Genomic DNA, 19,731 nt, shown 5'->3' on the forward strand with positions numbered 1-19,731 from the left:
TATATTAAAATCACAATAGGTGATTAGGCTATGTACTTAAACTCTGAAACCATGTGCACTGCTCAAGAAATTAAATGAGGTCTTGAAATTTTTTAGCTTTACAATCAGTCCACAAATCAATCCATTGAACTATTAGTGAAACATGTTGTACAGATACTCAGCTTCACGCTGAGGAATGAAACAGAATAGAGGGCAACTATCAAAAGACACACTTTCAATTACAAAGGATGTTTCCATCCTAACAGAAGAAACAATTTCAAAGTTGTGGTACTGAAATAACATTTTCCACATTAAACTTGTCTTTTAAAGCAATAGACAGTGTTCAACTTATTGACTATGTTTAGTTGTCAAGATTCACAAATTTCCACTTGGATCAGAATATTTGGTTTGAGTGTACAGCACAATCTATGCACATTAATGGATCTGGGTTTAAGGGGCTGAAACATAACTGTGGTTTTCTTTCAGATATAATATCTGAAAACCATTCAAGTAAATAAAGTCATTTCGGGTTAAATCATGGTAATCCATGTATCTAAATCATAATGTAGCATAGACTACCTTATGAATAAACTCAATTATTTAGTAACAACAAATCACATACCTTATTATTCATAAAGGCCTTCAAACACTGTACGATCTTATGCTGACTCCTCTTCACAACTCTGTCCTGACTGAATTGATATAAAAAATTTAAGTTGTAATTACAATTTAATTACATATTACACAAAATTCAAAGTTTACAGAAAATGTTCTTACGGTTTTGTTTCAACCAGTCTTTCTAAAACATCCAGCAATAACCCCAGTCCTTCATGTCCAAAGTTTTCAACCCAACTAGGAGAGAGAGAAAAAAAAAGACACCAGTGAAGTACATTTTTAATATCTCAGATTTCAGATACTGAATTATTATTATTTATTATTTGTATTATCATAGCATCTAAGAGCTCCTGTCACAGACCAGGACCCACTTGTACTAGGTGCTGTGTAAACCAGGCAAGAAGACAGTCCACCCCCCAAATTGCTTTGCATTTCAATCAGTTCTTTTGCATATGCCAAGAGCCTTCAAAGATAGACAACATAAAATAATAAAATTTAAACTTAACTCAAAACAAATGAACCCCAAATTCAGCAGAAATAATCCTGAACAACTTTACTCATTCCTATATCAAATTAAATTTTCAAAATAGGGATTACTGATTAGCTCAAAGAGAACACTGGTATGATGCATGCTTTTCTGAAGCTAGCCACCAAGCCATCTGTTTTTTGGAAAAATAATTTTAAAATTTAAGAAATCTTCCATAATTCAGAGTAAAAACATTATTGTGTATTAGTTGTGCAAGCTTCCAGGATCTCTGGGAAATCTCAGCTTCCATCAGTGTCAGTCATTCCTTTCCTTCTGTCACTTCATCAAGTTTGCAGTTCTATCGGGTATCTGAATCCATATGGGTACTTCTGAATATATCATTTTTAGAAAACTTACTAAAACAATTAAAATGTTTTCTTTGGTTCATAAGAGAAAAAATTAAAGACATCATGCTCTGAAATATTTTGACAGAGAATGGATTCTTATAACACACTTATTCTTTCTCAATCCAAGCAAAGTGTGAATTAAAGAGTTGTTCCATGTTTTAACACACTTTCTCATTAGTAAAATTTTTGACTAATACATTACTTCTGATAACATTACTAGAATTTTATCTTGAGACATATGATCATTTTCTTTTACTTCATCTAAGTAATGCCCCTCTTATAGGAAGAATGCAGGCCCAGAATTTTAACCAAAAGGCTGCTGAATTCTTTCAAAGAGCAAGCACTCAATAACCCTGGTTCAGCCCTATGATAGCTATGAATTCATTAGGGCTTTAGGCAAGACTTATTTAACAGCTTCACTCCCACGCTTGTAATATTAACTCCTCGTACATATTAGCAACTTTATTGTAATGAAGAGTTTTCCAGAAATTGGATTAGAGAACCAAACAGTTCCAAATATTCATGGTATGTAACATTTTCAAGTGTGTTATGGTTACAAAACACAGAGAATGATAACAGATATTTGGGAGAATCAAAACTATTTTAGAATGAAGAACAAAATTATACTAATTTGTTATAGCAATCTAGGATGATGACCCAGCATGTTGTTAGATTTGAGAACTCTTTCACTGCAAATTTGACAAAACGCAAAGAAGACACCAATAGGAGATTTCCAAAAATAGCTACAGCATTCGACCCAATGTTTAAGAATCTGAAGTGGCTTACTAAATCGGAGAGGTAAGAGATGTGGAACATGCGGTCAGAAATCTCAAGAGCAATACTCCGATGCAGAAACTACAGAACCCAAACAACCAAAAAAGAAAAATCAACCTTCTGCTGGTGGCATCTGACTCAGATGATGAAAATGAACATGTGTTGGTCCGCACTGCTTTGGATCATTACCAAGCAGAACCCATCATCAGCTTGGATGCATGTCCTCTGGAACAACGGTTACAGCATGAACGGGAGCGCTCCTGCAGCAGCGTTTTGAAGCACGAGTGTGGTCACGTGCAAGCGCTGGGAGAGCGCTCTCCCAGCGCTCCTGGTAATCCACCTCCACAAGAGAATTAGCTCTGAACGCTGGGAGCCCAGCGCCCAGCACTCGGAGCCTGTTTACACTTTAAAACCCTCTGACTTGCTGCACTCAGGGGGGTGATTTTTCACCCCCCTGAGCCAGCAAGATAGAGCGCTATAAAACGTAAGTGTAACCAAGCCCTTAGAAGTGGGACCTAGATGGAGGAACTACACCTCAAGAGTACCTAAAAATCCAAAGTCACAGGCAGTGTCTGGACTCTACTCAATCACAGGAAGCTTAAATGCACAAAGCCCCATCATCTTGGCCCAAAATAGCATCCTGGTGATTGACCAACAGGGGATTTTTACCAGGACTGGGACAGAGAGGAAGAATTGTTTAGTGGATAGGGTGCTAAGCTGGAACTCATGAGACTCTGCCACACACTTCCTGTTTGACCTTGGGCAAGTCACTCAGTCTCTCTCTCGCTCTCTCAGTTCTCCACCTATAAAATGGAAATAATAGTGCTTTCTTATCTTATAGGAATTTTGTGAGGCATTCAGCTACTATGGTAATGGGGGGGCACATAAGAACTCTAGGATAAGATGCTAAAAATCCTACATTGTGAAACAGGTGTTACAAACCCTAATTCCCTTCCATGGATATGCATAACAGAACCAGAAAAAGTTTCTGAAACCCTGCAACACTGTGCTCTCCCTAAGGGCTTACTACCTAATAGCTTGTTTAAAAAATTGAATATTTAATTTATTGCTTAAATTGTATTTGTAACAAAATGTAAGAATCTGTATATTAAGCAATTGTGTATTACTTTCTTGGAATATGAGTAGGAAACTATTAAGTTTTAAAATTTAGGATTTTGAATATGCTAGTCCTAAAGGTTTAATTCTGTGCAATGCTTTCCGAAAAAAATTTCAAAATAAACCTTGGCACATGCTTTAACAAAGGGATAACCTGAGGTGCAGGAAAAAGAACGCAACAAGAACTTATACATAATTTGCCCTAAAAATGACAGCTACTCTTTGGTAAAGGTATCCAGCACTGAATTCTCTAGTCACACCTGTATTGTTTTTATTTAATTACTATACAAATTATTTAAATGATTTTCCTTTCAAAAAATGGAAGTCTATTCAACTGTGCAAGTAATTTTGGAAAACCACTCACCCTTAAGAGGTATGTCTTTTTTCAAAGGACAAAGAAGGCAACTAATAGAGAAGGCACTCACCCCATTCCAGTGGAAACAAATAGGAATGGACCCCTTTAAAGTTAACAGTTTCTATTAAAGATGGATAATGCTCTCTTTTACTTTGTCTCAGTTTTTTTTAATAAGTTGATGGAATATATTATTTGTAGAGTGAACTTCATTTATATTAAAGCAATTGCTGAACAGAATACTTAAATTAAAAAGATTAATGCTGGTTCTTAGATATGAGCATATATTTCTTACCATCTCAGAAGCTAACATTAAGATCAGATGTTCTCAGCTAGTTGTTTTAACATTGATTCAAATACTTAAAAAGAAACTCTTAAGATGAAACAAGGCATTTAATTTAAAAAGAAGAGTGACTTACTGAAAAATTCTGGAAATGAAGTACCAACAGAAAAATTTCATTTCACTACTACTTTTCCTAAAATTTAGAATAACGCAATATGTTCATCTAAAAATTGATCCCTGAACATATGACAACCTTCCTCCCAGCTGCCAATCTAGCTAAAAAAAAAAATCCTTAACTAGCACCTTAAATTTCAGTACACAACTTCCTGCAGCACCCAAAACAAACGAACCAATACCCTTTCTGTTCACCAGATACCCTTCCTTGTGTTTCTGAACTAATTTCTGCCCAAACTTTCCAATAAGCAACCTTACCTAATACACTGGCTCCTTCTTTGCTCGGATTCATTTACTTTGAAATTAGGTTGCAGTCTAAACATTCAATTTAAATGAGTCTCTCTAGCAATGGCTAATCCTGTACATGTATCCCCTGGAAAAAAGTTCCTGTCTCGCTGCTAGGACTCAACAAAGATAAGAGCCGAGAGGAAGCGGCCCAGGGAAACGCAGTTAATTAAAGGGATGTGGCTACTATTGAGACGGTCCCTGGGTAGAGGTCCGGAGTAGTGGGCGGGCCCAGGGTCACCCACCAACTGCCCCTGGTGAAGTGGCTATACCCTGAGAGACGGGAATTTAGACAGGTCTAGGGAAAGAACTGTACATGGAACTGGTACTCCACAGAAGGGGGCTGAACCGAGACTGACTCGGCTGAAGAGTTGGGGTCAGAAGACTAAAGGATAGAGGAAGAGAGTCTCCAAGGAGGAAGCCCTAGGGACACTGCTCCATCCCTGAGCAGGAACCTCTGCACATAAGCTGGTCAACTAGGGTACTGAAACAGGACCTGTTGGTTAGACTGAGGACTGAACCCAGGGAGGGCTGCAGGGATGCACTGAGGGTACCAGGATGTGTGACTGTGAAGGGATTGAGTCCAGGAAGAGCTGCAGGACATTACTGAGGGCTTTGGGATAGGCCCGGTTGGACAACGTACCCCAGGAAAGTTTTGTTTCGCTCATGCACTGTGAGAGACTCGGTCGGAGGACTGAGTCATTGAAGACTCGCCTGACAAGCGCAGTGGTCACACCATGAGCAGAGGAAATTAAGAAAAAACTGCAGGTGCGCACACACACACGCACACACACTCTCACGCAATGGGGGGTGCTCACAAGACATGAGTGTACCCCATTACAGAAGAATAAATATTTTTTTTAAAAACTGTTTAAATGAACCAGCTAACATCATTAAGCATTCAGTTACATCATTTACAAAAACAACCACGTAAAAGCAAGAAAATTAATAGTTAATGACATCCGGATTAGGACCATTGAGTGTACGTTATACAGCACACAAAGCTTGGGCTCTGACTCAGGTTCAAAGCCAAGCCCCCTTCCATCCACACAGAAATCAGTCTGACTCAGACCAGGGACCACTCTGGACTCCAGCCCACCAACACTGCTAAGTGGGGTGGGGTCAGAGCACAAGCCACACTGACACAGATAAGAGCCCAGGCATTTTGCAGTGTGGATGCAGCTCAAGTCCTGGTTGCCAGACTTCAGGTCTGGAAAGCCAGCCAATGTTATCCCACAATCCCAAGAGCTGCATTTCCTAGCTCTTCCAGCCCAAAACTTCCCATTTGCTTCCCAGGAAGCAGAAGCAACCTCCTGGTTCTAATGCAGCTGTTTGGCATTTAACCCTTCATTTCCACGCAGCCTGCTCAACTGGAAATACACTCAACCCCAATGTGTATTAGCTACAACCAGCACTAAAAAGTAATTCTGCATCAAGTGTGCTGAGAGCTAGCCAGAGGAACACTGTCAGATTCTGGTTAACCTATGGTACAAGGGAGGCAAGAAATACAACTTCAGCAAGATACTACAGAGTTGTATACGAGCAGTTGGCAACACTGTGGATCAACCCAACAGCAAAACAATGCAGACAACATGTCAAGTGGCTGAAGACAGTATTACAAAGTCAAAGATGCAAATGGCATTTCTGGGAACTCCATCTTCCTTCCTTTTATGAGAAATTCAACCAGGTACGGGGAACAGTAGCAAGTACTGAGGTGCATGATAATCTGCCTAGGGGGGATGGCACCCGTATGACACCTCAGTCAGGGTCACTGACAGAGAAGAACCAGCTGCCTGATGAATGGCAAGCAATGACCCTGGTGCTGGAGCCATAAACTGAAGAGAGTATGGATGGAAAAGATTTCCAGCTTATGGCCCTATCAAGTTATTAATACAAGCCAGGGATTTGGCATGTTTCCATTCAGAGTGAAATTCATGCTATTCCCCTAGGGTCCCCTCTGACACGACAGGAGAGTCAAAAGGGACACAGCAAAAAGAAGAAAAAGGTTAACCAAGTAGCTATAATTTTTTTAAAACTAGCTACTCACTGACTGCTATGACCTGGAGCTCCATAACGAATAGCCTCATGTACCCGCCCCCATCCTATCAAATAAAATGCACATTAAAAATCTGCTACGCCCACACTGACTCACACCATCTGTAAACTGAGTCCCCCTCATAACTGGCTGTTATGAGTCCAAATAAAACCGGAATGTGTATTTGGTCCATAGCTGGCTTTAATATGCAAGTACAAATAAAAGCAGAGTGTTGCTGTCAGTCTGTGTTACGAGGTCCCATAGCAGTCAGTTGGTTCTTTGCATGTACACAGAGAACTTGTAAGAAGCCTGTCCTGCATCTCCATGCAAAATCAGCATCTTGTTGATTTTACCACAAATTTTCACCCATTGCTAGAGATGAAAGCAAAATTTTTCACGGAGTAGGAACTCCAGATAGTGGATAGTCAGTCATATTCTGGAGCAGGGCACACTTACTAGGGCCACCTCTGTTACTCACAAGCCCCCTCCTTTCCAGGATATGCTGATCAGTCACTAGGTGTCTAAATAACTCCACGACATACACAGATGGCTGTCCTCAACTGGACTTGAATATTCCTACTCAGGGACCTCCAAAATATCAAAGTTCTCTAGAGCTTGCCCTGCCTGAAAGGACTGAAAACCACAGCTATTGATTAGGTCAGTTGTAAGTCCCACCCATCTCCCCAGAAAAATGAAAGGGATGTAATAATCATTTCAACTGAATTTTGTATTATATTACCATGATGTCTGAGGGCTTTCAATGCTGTCCCAAAGGACATTTGAAGGGGCTGGTGTTTTGTATGTGAATAAATAATGCCCATTGATAGAAAGTATCTTTTCACCTTGAATGAAAGATTCTAGATAAACACAAATGCAGACTGTGTTGCAGAAAGACCACATGGAGTATCAAAAAAAGATAAGGATGCAAGAAGGGTATTAGGAAAACAGAGGACACACACCTGGAAGAGTGCCCAGAAGAAAGGTTGAGGAAGAAAGATACAGCTCCTTCTGCTGTACTCCTCAAGCTATTACTTGCGCTCATAGCTATCAGACTGAAGGCTCCACTTCAGTTCTTGCTCCACCCACACATCATGAGTCCCCTCTACACTATTATGCCCGGCGGACAATGCAGCCTTTGGACAATTCAGTGCCTACCTGGACCATGTCACAGACAATGAACACCACATAGTACAAAGAGATACACCACATGCCTTCCTCCAGTCCAGTCGCAGCTTTCCCAGACATAGTACCCCAGAAGAACAGAGGGACAGGAGACACCCAGGAAAAGCTCAATGTGTCATTTGGGGACATGCACTTTTCACTGTTTTGGCACTATTTATTGTGTTGTGAGTTTTGATAGTGGATGGTCTGCCTTTCTGATTTTTTACACTGGCATGTAAATACCCGTGTAAAATAAAGTTTTGAATTTGCACAGAAGGCTACAGTAGCATATTTTCTTATATGTAATGTTAGAAGTGGCACAAACTGTAATGAACGTGCAGACTCAATAACTTTCATAAAAAAAATTTGAAATTGTCGTCACAATAATCCCTAAACTGTGAGTTGCAGTACCTGGCCAGGACTGAAAAAAAATGCATAACATCTCTGTACGTTTCATAAAAGCTTTTACAAAAATACATAATGCCAACACATTAAAAAAAAAAATACCACAGCTGCCCCACTCCCATATATAGAACAATTTAAAATACCATTTAATTCCCCCTCATGCATGGGACCACGTAAACCCATTATGAGTGCACAAAGCATCCATGATTTCTGTTTTGCATGTAAATCCAGCACCAGTCATGCATGACAGGTACACTGTCAAACTGTGTGTACCGGCTCAGAAATCCAGCAATGTCTTTAGTCCATTCCTGGTCAAAAGGTTCCCCGCTTTGTCCTTGCAGACATTGTGCAGAACACAGCATGTTATAATAATGTGGACTGCTTTAATGATACCAGTATGCATAACAGAATATCAGTCTGTCAAATGTACATTCCACCCCCATCCTACAGCTAGAGAATGTGTCACTCCATCTTCTTTGGTCAAGTGCTCTGAAATCAGGGTATGGTTTCATAAGCTATGGGAACATGGGACAAGCAGAGTCCCCTAGAACAACAGTGGGGACAGTGACTCCTTTTATAATGTCATTCAATGAGAATAACGTCCCAACTTCTCCACAAAGAAAGTCCCGATCTCAGAAACAACCTGGCATCAAGCATCCTGCCAGTGCGCACTATATTAGTGTCCATTAATCTGCTCCAATGGTTGACCAGGGCCTGCCTAACCATGAAGTAGTACCCATTGTAATTTGTGTACTTATGCTCCTTGCAGAGGGCAAAATTATAGGCTCAGGTCCCAGCAATGACCCCAGCACAGTTTGGAAAGCCTACTCTCTCAAAGCCAGTAATTACTTCAAAAACAATTTGTAACGCCCAACACCTTTGAGTAATTACTTCACAAACATTTGTCACATCCATCCCACAGTTGATTTACCAAGTCCAAAATGGTTGGGCCATGGACCTGTAACAGTCTGGTGTAACCCACTTCCAGATCGCTATAGCAACCTCCTTCTAGAACAACATCCTCTCTCATATGGTGCTAAAGGGTTGGGGCAAGCTAATCATAAACTTCTGCTTCTTCATGTGAGAGTTCTGGACCCAGTGTCGGTCACCCCAAGACCACATGACTATGTGATCTCACCAGTCTGTGCGTTGGCCCTGCTTCAGGAACATCGGTCTACAAAGGAGCAATGTGCACCTAATGTAACAGGCATGTGCAGCATCAGCTGGGTTGCAGCTGGCACGTCAATAGCCCCTTCCATGGGGTGCCTTTGTCAGTTCACAAACTGCCAACAGAACCACAACCTGCATCTGACATATGATTTGCCTGATTGATCTCATGAAGTGGAAAACTTCCTCCACCAGTTTGGATTCCAGGTTGATGGCCCCAGCTGCTGGGGACATACAGACCCAAAGTGGTTGGAGTGGATGAGCTGGCAAGTGAAAACCACCCAGAACACTTATGGGTCAACTCCTGCAGGACAGACAGAAAAGTTCTCCCACAACCTACTGTGAACCAACCGCTAGAGTTGCTTCAGCTTGCAAGAACACTAGGAACCCTAAAATACGATAGCGTATGCCCACAGAAGCTGAAATTCTGACTTAGGTATGCATAGTACAGTACAGTGGCACCAGCAGTCATGAGGCCTAACTTTTCAATACAGTGTGGATGCTCAAGCATGGGCTTGGAAAAAGTTGGCGGACATGGGTCACACAGACCTCAGCCTAATGTGCTGTGTGAGCATTCCGTGATGCTACTGCAATAAAAAAAAAAAAAAAAAAAAAAAAAAACTGTTATGTGTGTATTGACTCACTTATACAAATGGTAAGAAACAGTGGAAGATGTAAAAATAAACATGGAAAACTCCCAAAGTAAAAAAAAAAAGTGCTTAAAAGTAACAATGTAGTTACTGTATCATTTAAAGAACTGCATATTTCATTACGACAAAAAAAAATTATGAACCATAGTTAACTAATTTTATTCATTCTTTTTGTGATCTGTATTTTTGTACTTAAATATTTCCCTGGAGATACTGTTAAGCAGAAAATAGCGTTTAACATGTTTAGCCACTGGTAACTATTACTTGAGAAAAATATTGTACCATTAGTTTAAAAGGATAACTCATTCATAATAAAATCATGTATATGGACTATTATTTGAAGTGGGTAACATGCTTTAATACATATTTTGTTTTGTTTAAGAAAAGGTAGGTAAGTATCATCCCCCTGCAGATGCGCATCAATCTGAATAAGAGGGGTAGTTGTCTAATGGATTCGATGTGCATTCTGTTAAGCCACATATGAAAACCTAGTTCACCATCTCCAAAAACACAAGCTTCAATCGTTTGAGCAGCACTACTAGCTACAGAAATAACCTAACTCATGAACAGCCAAAAAATGGCACCATGCTCATACTGGGAGTATTCCGCTGAATTACTGGGGCCTAAAGCTAGCCACCGTACCTCAATTAATAACCTTCCCTTGATTACATTTTCTGCATCTGAAGGAACACAAAATTTAGTTGTGTGGAAAGTTTCAAGTGGTAAGAGTATGCCATTTTTGAAAGACAAAAACACAGGCAAAAACTAGGTTTTCAAATCAGTTCAATGTTTTATTCCTTGGCAAGTCAAGAACTATTAGCAGAGATCTGAAAAGAATTGGATATACTCTCAGTTTCAGAGAACACTTGATAAAACCTTGTTTTGGTGTAAGAACTAAGCCAAAATTATATGGAAGCCAAAACAGGGCTTCGTGAATGAAATTAGTTGCAGCTTTTTACGCTTTGCATAATTTAAAACCACTGTCATTCCCTTTTTTAGCTTTAATTTAATAAATCGGAAGTTTTGTTAATTTTAGAATTAGAAGGGCCCTCAAATGAAAATAATTATATGCACAAAGCAGTACCATATAGCTACAATTACTTTTACGTGGGGAAGTGAAGGAGTAATCAATACAAAGCCTAAGGCCCACTCCTCCCCTCCAACCAACACTGCCAACTAAAGGACATCTGGAAAAAAAGAAAGCTTAGAGACCTTGAAATGTGGACCATCATTACAGTGAATAGCTTGATATAAGCAGAAATCTTTAGCTTTATCATGAGTAATTAGCTTCTCAGCATCAACACCAAATTCTATACCCACCTAACTATTGCACATACTCAGTCAACCTTTCTCCAGTACCAGCCTGAAGGAGCCACCTTGCAATTCCAGACAAAGACAAATAAGTGGTATCACATACAGAGTTTTGTGATCCTAAACTTTGCAAGTATTAAAAGGTGGACAGAGTTAATGAAAGTGCTATCCCACAGTAAAAGATTTAGATTAAGTTAACTCTAAGTTGTCCTCACATTTCTGCACTTATCTTCCATTATATAAAATGATGGACGAAAAGTCTTTTTTTAATCAGACTTTTTAAAATTTAAAGTAAATACATATTTATGTTTTAAAAATAAACCTATTTGAAATTATGACAATTTATGTTCAGATTGCAACTCACCATAGCTATTACAATAATTTCAATTCAATAAAAATATTAAGCAGCACGTTTGCTGCCAAAGTTTTAAAGAAAGTCAAACAACTGAATGTGTAGAAGTCACTGGTTAAGCACCTGGAATCAGAGCTTGCTGAAGTGCTAAGCAACCTTTTGATGGCAGTAACCTCTTCAGCAGGCTCAGAGAGAATGCCTTCTCATTTCAGTTTATTCCAATAGTTCAGTTCAATGTTTAGTTCACTCACAGCTTGTTTTCCTCTTCCAATCTATGAAAAAAATCCAGTTGAGAGGCTGAGATCTACTATTTCTGAAATCTTGAGGAATGTAGTAACCAGAAACAATCACTTAATTCACTAACTACAGGTAATATTTCCTCTGTTAATAAACCGGTTTTAAATGCAAAACATTTTGATAAAGCTTTTTATTTAACTAAAAAAAATTAAAATGCTGTTTTTCTGCATTTTTAATTGAATTCAAATTTCCATCCCAATAGAACTTAATGCACATCACAAAGAAAAAATTAATCATTATCCGGTAAAGAAGAAACTAATCATTCACCACTTTTCTAATATAAGACATAAAAATTAAGAATCTGAATAAATGTATGTTAAGTGATATAATTGTTTCAGAAAGCATGTATAGACAGTGTATCTTCTGGTTAACAAAAGTATAAAATGAGCATAAAGGCTATATTTATTTGCAAATCAACATGTTTTAATGGTTCCCAGCCAATGAGAATCAACTTTTCTTTAAGAAAATAACTAAAAGTGGAAAACAAGATTGAAACTGGTGATTTAATTTGCTTTATTTGAATCAATCCATCCTGCTGTGTAATCAACAAAGACACTTGAAATTTTATTTTCATGTTTTTGCCAGTTATTGCATATTTTAAAGTAACCTGACTCATTAATATTGTCTACATTTTCGTTTCCTTTTAATACAAACTGTGTGCCCATAAATATTTTTCAATTATTTATTTCCGTGAAGTATATTTCCAATGTACAAAGGGGAAAAAAGCAGTCAGAAAAGATTGCACAAGTCAAGAAATATTGAGCATGTTGGCCTCTGTCCTGACAGAAGTTTATTGAATTCCATAGCTTACAACAAAAAGTGATATCTTTTCATCCTCAGTAAAAAAAGAAAACTGCAACAAGAAAATTATCAACTAATCTAGAAGTGATCACTCTTCAGGAAAGTAGATCAGCCTGTATTTCTTTGTGCTTGTCAGCACAATTCACCACCAGGTTTCAATAATTTAACTATAAATAGCATTCACAGATGACTAGACGTGCAAATATTCTCTCTACCTTTGTTGAATATTCACAGCAGAGTTTCAGACATTCTCACCAGGAAAGCTTCTTGTGAAATAAAGTACAAAAACAAAATAGTTTCACATCAATATTTAACAAACCTGGATAAGAATCCAACAATAAGCACTTTGATAGAAAACTGGATAGTGCAATGTCCAACCTTTTAAGAGAAAAATGTTCAAGGAATATTTTAACTTACATTCCTTAGCAAACTGAGTGAGTTTTCCCTCCAGAAATAGACAAAATGGGGCGACAGAACAGCAATACTAAACAAGGAGGTAGAACTAATGGAGATAGTAAGAGCCCAAACTACTGTTTACAAATTTATTTCCACTGTGGTCTTGGCCTTCTGACAAAGAGAAGCAATAACTACTTCCTTTTTACATAGAAGTATGGCTTCATTTTCGTCACATAGAAGGTAGGCATGTGAAAATTCATTCTCCAAATGTAAGGTGAATGCTGAGTAACAAAAGCTTTTAAAAATAACGGAGGGTGGCAACTGATCCAAGCTCTTAACAGTTTTATCTGCAGTGTATGTCATCATGATACTTAAGCTAGTTTTGTAAGCAATTTATGACTACAAGCAGGATAATTCTCATTTAAAACCTGCTAACCATCCAAAGAGAAAAAAGTCATTACTGAAGAAACCAACATCTTGTAAATTTAAGACTGTGTTGAAAGGCTCCAAGGCCTTCTGATCCATTCCTCTTTGATCATTAATAGGACCACAAAATACGTCACTCTAAAAAGTCATATTTTGACTTTTTTTCAAATCAACAGAAATGGCAGAGAATATTTCTTGTCACTGAGTAGAGAGGCAAAATTCTGAATTACTTGTGATTTAAAAACAAAATCCATAATAATACATTTTGGTGGATTCACATATAAAGAAGGTTAAGAATTCTAAATGCTGATTCCTAAACAAACTATTTCTATGGTTTTCCTACTCATAAACTATCATTTTCTCCCTAAACTGGGATTGACTGAAAAATAGCAGCTTAAATTTAAAAGAACCCTTTTCAAGCATAGCACAATAAGTGACTAAAATAGCAGCTGAAGAATGTAAAACAAACAGGACAAAGGAAAATTATTTTAATATTGCAGGTTATTTAGAACTAAGAATTATAACAAAATTATATTCTGATGGGTGGGGTTTTTTTACTCTAAGTTTACAAAATGAAATTTCTTTAAAGTTTTACAACCAATTTAGAACCAATTTGGTTACTCAAAATATGTAGTTTCCATGATAAATATTTCTTAACTTTTGTTGAAGAAAACTCATATTAAGACCTTTGACAAGGAGAAAAGGTGCAGGTGACAAAATAATAAATTTGATACCTTAAATCTGAAGGTCAGCTTTAATACACTATCAAAAACCAATTTCCACTCATGTGTCAGAGTCATTCATCAGGTATGTTTAACAATTATAACCTATACTAAAACTTTAATTTGCTCCTAACTCTTACTTGGGGCGATTAGGTACTCAAAAGCAACAAGTCTAGTGGGACCTACAAACACTTAAGTCATGCACCATAAATTGGAACAAACATGAACAAACAGCAAAATATATGTAATCCTTCCATGGAATTTGTGTAAGCTACATGATGCCAAAAATGACTGGAAAGTGCTTTGGTTGAAAGTGCTAAGCAGAAGTCTACAGATCACTGTAGCGAGGCAGAGTGGGTCCCTGCCACCTCAGAAAGTGACGAGCCCCTCCGGACACCAAAGTAGGCAGAGCAAGGAAGCCCTGAGCCCCGCAGTGTGTCAGGTGTGGCATAGGAAGTGTAAGGCCCGACCCCAGAGCTCACAGAGAGCAGCCGCCGGGGAGATCAGATGCCTCCAGCCTACCTCCCGGTTGGGAAACTCCAGCAACCTGCAGCAGACCCAGTAGCTGCCCAGGCCTCTCCCAGGCCAGCTACCCAGAAGAGTTGCCAACCCTGCCCCAGGCCAGCTATCCCAAGAAACCTCTGGTGCTAGACCCCCTGAGGACACTACCCTGACCCAGGTACCTCAAAAGTAGCCCGGGGGCAGCCAACCCTAGTCTGGCTGCAACACTGCAAGAACCCATGTCAGTGTGTTGTGGCCAGGATCCCCACTGACGCAGCAGCGGGTCGTCTGCCGCTGCTAGGGCCCCGAGCTGGTACGCAGTGGAGTGGGAGGGCCTGCGTCCCCCCCTGCCACCCAACTCGCAGGTGGCAATCTCCCCCTCTCCCAAGCCTTCAGACCTAGGCTCACCATTTACATATTGTTATTGCTCAACCCCTGCCTGAGGACCTGAGCCCCTGGCTCACCCTTGCCCCACCCTGATCTAGGGCCTGGGCTGACAACTAACTGTGTTTACTTCTGCCCACACGAAGGCCACGAAGGAAAACTCCTGCGGCCAGACTAATTCCCTGCTCGGCCTGCTCCCGAACTTAGTGAGGCGGTGGGGGTCCCTGCCACCCCAGAGAGAGACTAGCCCAGCTAGCCTCTCTACAATCACATACTTGTAACAAATATCTTATTTACTAGGGTTTCCATTGTTATAGTGGATTTCTGCCCTTTTGTTCTTTCCCTGCCATCACATGCTCATCTTAGTAGGAATCTGGTAACTGGCATACCAAAACACACTAGTGGCATACCCACAGTCCTGTATCTGGTGAAAAGACAACGCCAAATGAGTCAAAGAAAACACATGAAATCCTACAATATACAGTTATGAAATAACTGGGCATGGAAGAATTAGATTATCTTAAGCATCAAACATCAATTTCACCATAAACACACAAACTGAAGATGATGATAATCAATAATAATCAGTCTTTACAGATAAGCAAAGTACGAAAAATGCTTCTTAACAACTTAGAGCAGGACTGGGGAAACTTTTTGGCCCGAGGGACATATCTGAGTGGAGAAATTGAATACAGGGCCATGAATGTAAGGCTGGGGCAAGGGGTTCAGGTGAAGGGGGGGACTCGGGGCAAGAGGTTGGGGAGGAGGAAGGGGTGCGGAGTGTGGGAGGGAACTCAGCGGGGGGTTGGGAGCAGGAAGTGTGTGGTGTGAAGAAAGGGGCTCAGGGCAGGGGGTTGGGGTGGTACCCACAGGTTAGGGCAGCACACAGAGCCCTCTGTCGCCCCGCCACCAAGGGCTACAGGGACGCGATGCCAGCTGCTTCCTGGAGCAGTGCGGGGCCCGCAGCACTACGAGGTGGCAATCCTGCGGGCCGGATCCAAAGCCCTGATAGAATCATAGAATATCAGGGTTGGAAGGGACCTCAGGAGGTCATCTAGTCCAACCCCCTGCTCAAAGCAGGACCATTCCCCAATTTTTGCCCCAGATCCCTAAATGGCCCCCTCAAGGATTGAACTCACAACTCTGGGTTTAGCAGGCCAATGCTCAAACCACTGAGCTATCCCTGGCAGGATCTGGCTCACAGGCTGTAGTTTGCCCCCCCCCGCCCCCGACTTAGAGTTTCATTAAGGCTTTGTATATTTTATATATATATAGGCTTTGTCTATTTTGACATGAGGTTGACAATTTGTATTTTAACAGTTATAAAGCTTCAACTTTTTGAATCTCAGTGTCTGTCATTAAATTGTCTGATCCTTCCCCCATTATCTGTCACCCCATAATTTCCCACAACTGTTAAAATTTAAATCAATAAACAAAATGCTCAAAAATAAAGAGATATTTTGACAGATTATACCAAAAAGATCAAATTCTGCCAACTCCAGAAGTAACCTACTCATACTGGAAGTTTCTCACTAACCAACGTGCTTCAGCAGCTGCCTTAAGCCTGCTTCATATCTCCCCTTCTAGTTTTTTTAGTACTTACCCTGATGGCTCAATGTTATTATCCAAAGAGAAAAAAAGTTAACACCCTTTAATTAACATGGCTAACAACATTCTATTAAATGGTTCAAGAAGTAGCAACAAAGATTTGAACCAAGACTTTTAATAAATTGTGTGTGTGTGACACAAATTGACACACACAATTTATTAAAAGTCTTGGCTCAAATCTTTGTTGCTACTTCTTGAACCATTTAATAGAATGTTGTTAGCCATGTTAATTAAAGGGTGTTGTATATATAAAGGACTTTTAGTTAAGAGAAGCTTACTGTTGGGAGAGCAAAGGTACTAAACATTTGTGTATATGTATTGTGAGGGGGCAAGCCCAGATGGCTATGGAAAAGTAGTGGGAGATAGATATATTAGCTCCAGGCTAAACAAATCCCTGGTACCAGGTTGAGTGAAATGGAAGCTGCTCCAGGTCAATTAAGACACCTGGGGCCAATTAAGAACTTTCCAGAAGGCAGGGAGAATGCTAGGTTGATTGGGACACCTGAAGCCAATCAGGGGCTGGCTGAAACTAGTTAAAAGCCTCCCAGTCAGTCAGGTGGGTGTGCATGTCAGGAGCTGTGGAAGCAAGTTGCACTGTTGGAGAGGCTGAGTAGTACACACCATACCAGGCACATGGAAGGAGGTCCTGAGGTAAGGGTGAAGTGGAGCTTGAGAAAGTGAGGGCTGCTGTGGGGGAAGTAGCCCAGGGAATTGTACATGTTATGTTTCTAAAAAGTCAGCTACCATAGCTGATACTATTAGGGTCCCTGGGCTAGAGCCCGGAGTAGAGGGTGGGTGCAGGCTCCCGCCCCCCCCCCACCTTTGCCCCCTGATTAATCACTGAGACTGGGAGACAACAGAGATTGTGCAAGGAAGGATAACTTCTCCTCACCTCCCTCACTGGCTTATGATGGAAAAATGGCTCTGTAGACTGTGACCCTTGTCTCTAGAGAAAGAAGGGTTACGTGGAGGGTCACAGTGAACCTCTGAGGCTAGTGAAATCCGCCAGGAAACGTGGGACCCATGGAGGCAAGGACAGAGCTTTGTCACAGTATGTACGTATACACACATGCACAGAACTTATTAAAAGTATATATTTAATTAACGAGGCAGAAGAAGAAAAAGGAATTTCAAAGAAGAGGCTAGAAACCTTTGGAAAGGTGAACATTTTCTGTCATCTGCAGGATGGGTAAAAAACATAAAATGACATGCTGACCTATCAAGTGGACAAATTTACAGTTTGCAATCAGATATACATACATCCCAATATCTTGGACTGCCCAATGGGAAGATAATTGAGGCAACAAATGGATTTTTTTTGGAACTGGACCAGCCCCTCAACAACCAACCAAATGGAAAAATCTGTATAAAAAAACTTTTGCAGAATCCCAGTTCATTGGGGTCTCTCAGTGGAAAGAACAATCATCTGAGAGATCCAGCTTTCCTCTAAAGATTCAGAGCTCCTGAAAGCTCAATCATCCTGCTCCTGACCCAAGAAGAGACCCCTGTTTATGTAATCAATGTTTAGTACGTTTGCTCTCCCAACAGTAAGCTTCTCTTAACTAAAAGTCCTTTATGGACAAGAACCTGAGTTTTGGAACGTTAGGAGGTCCAAAGTTTCAAATTTAGGAAAGAAGAGCTTTCCCAAAGCTCAAACATGAAAAATAAACCATCACGTCACCAGAAGACTCCCTGGCCAACAGAAGGCAAAGGTTATATAATCCCACTTTCTTCTAAAGCATAGGAAGATTTGTAAATCAGTATTTACTGCCAAGATTCCACAGGCAATTTCTGTGCTTTGAAGGAAACAAGAACTTAGCCTTGGAGAGCAAAAATATTACCTTTCCAGAACTCTGAACTCCTTTGTATGTAGTTCAGATTCTTGTTCCACAAATGTTATGGATCTTTGAACTGAAATTCCAAAACTTAACTTCCATAGATACAAATAAAATATTCTGATTTCAAATAAGTACTTAAATAGATTATACAAGAAGGAAAGAAATAGAGCCTTTAAGTAGCTTTAAGATTTCAAATCTTCCCCGAAGGGACACAGTGTGGGGTTGCATCCCTGGCCACCTTGGCTAATAGTCATTGATAAACCTATCTTCTATGAAACTTATCTGATTTTTTTTTTAATCCCGTTATACTTTTGGCCTTCACAGCATCACCTGGCAAAGAGTTCCACAAGTGGACTGTGTGTTGTGTGAAGTAGTACTTCCTAATTTTAGTTATAAACCTATTGCCTATTATTTTAGCCGAGAGACAGCTGGTTCTTGTTGTGAAGGAGTCTTGTTGGGCCAGACATGCTAGCCTGCTGCAACAGAGACCCAGCATCTGGACCACGCTCTCAAAACTGCAGGCTTTATGTGAAAACAGCTCAGCAGGTTACCTATCTCCAGCACTCAGACACCCAGTTATACAGGGTAAATTCATCAACTGTCTGCCCTCTATAATACCAATAGAAAGATAGGCACAACTCTTTGGTCCTCCAGATGTTAATTGCTTACCCTGGGTTCATTAATAAACAAAAGTAAAAGTATAAAGTATGATTTAAGTGGTTTCAAGTAATAACAGACAGAACAAAGTAAGTCACCAAGAAAAATAAACCAAAAACACACAAATCTAAACCTAATACATTAAGAAACTGATTGCAGGTGATCTCACCCTCAGATGTTCCAATAAGCTTCTTTCACAGACTAGACTCCTTCCTAGCCTGGGCCCAATCCTTTTCCCTGGTACACTCTTTGTTAGATCCAGCAAACATCTCAGGTGCTAAGCAGGGGTTTTCTCATGACTGGCCACCCCTTCATCCTCCTCCACCCCCTTTTATAGCTTTGGCATAAAGGCGGGAATCTTTTGTCTGTGCTTGTTCCCACCCCCGCTTCATCAATGGAAAAGTACAAGGATTAAGATGGATTCCAGTATCATAAGATGGATTCCAGCATGACATGTCACTGAGTCTCCATTCTTCCTGGATTGGCCCAAACGTACACAGGAAGGTTTGCAGGTAAAAAAACCGTTTACAACCAGTTGTCTTAGTCAATAGGAGCGATCAAGATTCTAA

The 19,731-nt window shown here is 40.1% G+C and overlaps 1 protein-coding gene across 2 annotated transcripts in view; it reads right to left on the reverse strand.

Moving 5' to 3' along the window:
• Positions 1 to 19,731, reverse strand: part of DIAPH3 (diaphanous related formin 3) — a gene marked incomplete at its 3' end in the record, with an annotated part of 518,684 nt that overhangs the window by 415,010 nt on the left and 83,943 nt on the right. For both annotated transcript variants that reach the window (XM_084632924.1, XM_084632923.1), the window contains 2 exons: positions 757 to 831; positions 602 to 671 (listed from right to left, as the gene is read on the reverse strand). In XM_084632924.1, coding sequence (XP_084489050.1) covers positions 602 to 671; positions 757 to 831 — 145 coding nt within the window. The remainder of the gene's footprint in view (positions 1 to 601; positions 672 to 756; positions 832 to 19,731) is intronic.

Source organism: Lepidochelys olivacea (assembly GCF_965140295.1).
Source record: "Lepidochelys olivacea isolate rLepOli2 genome assembly, chromosome: 1".
Classification (NCBI taxonomy): domain Eukaryota; kingdom Metazoa; phylum Chordata; order Testudines; family Cheloniidae; genus Lepidochelys; species Lepidochelys olivacea.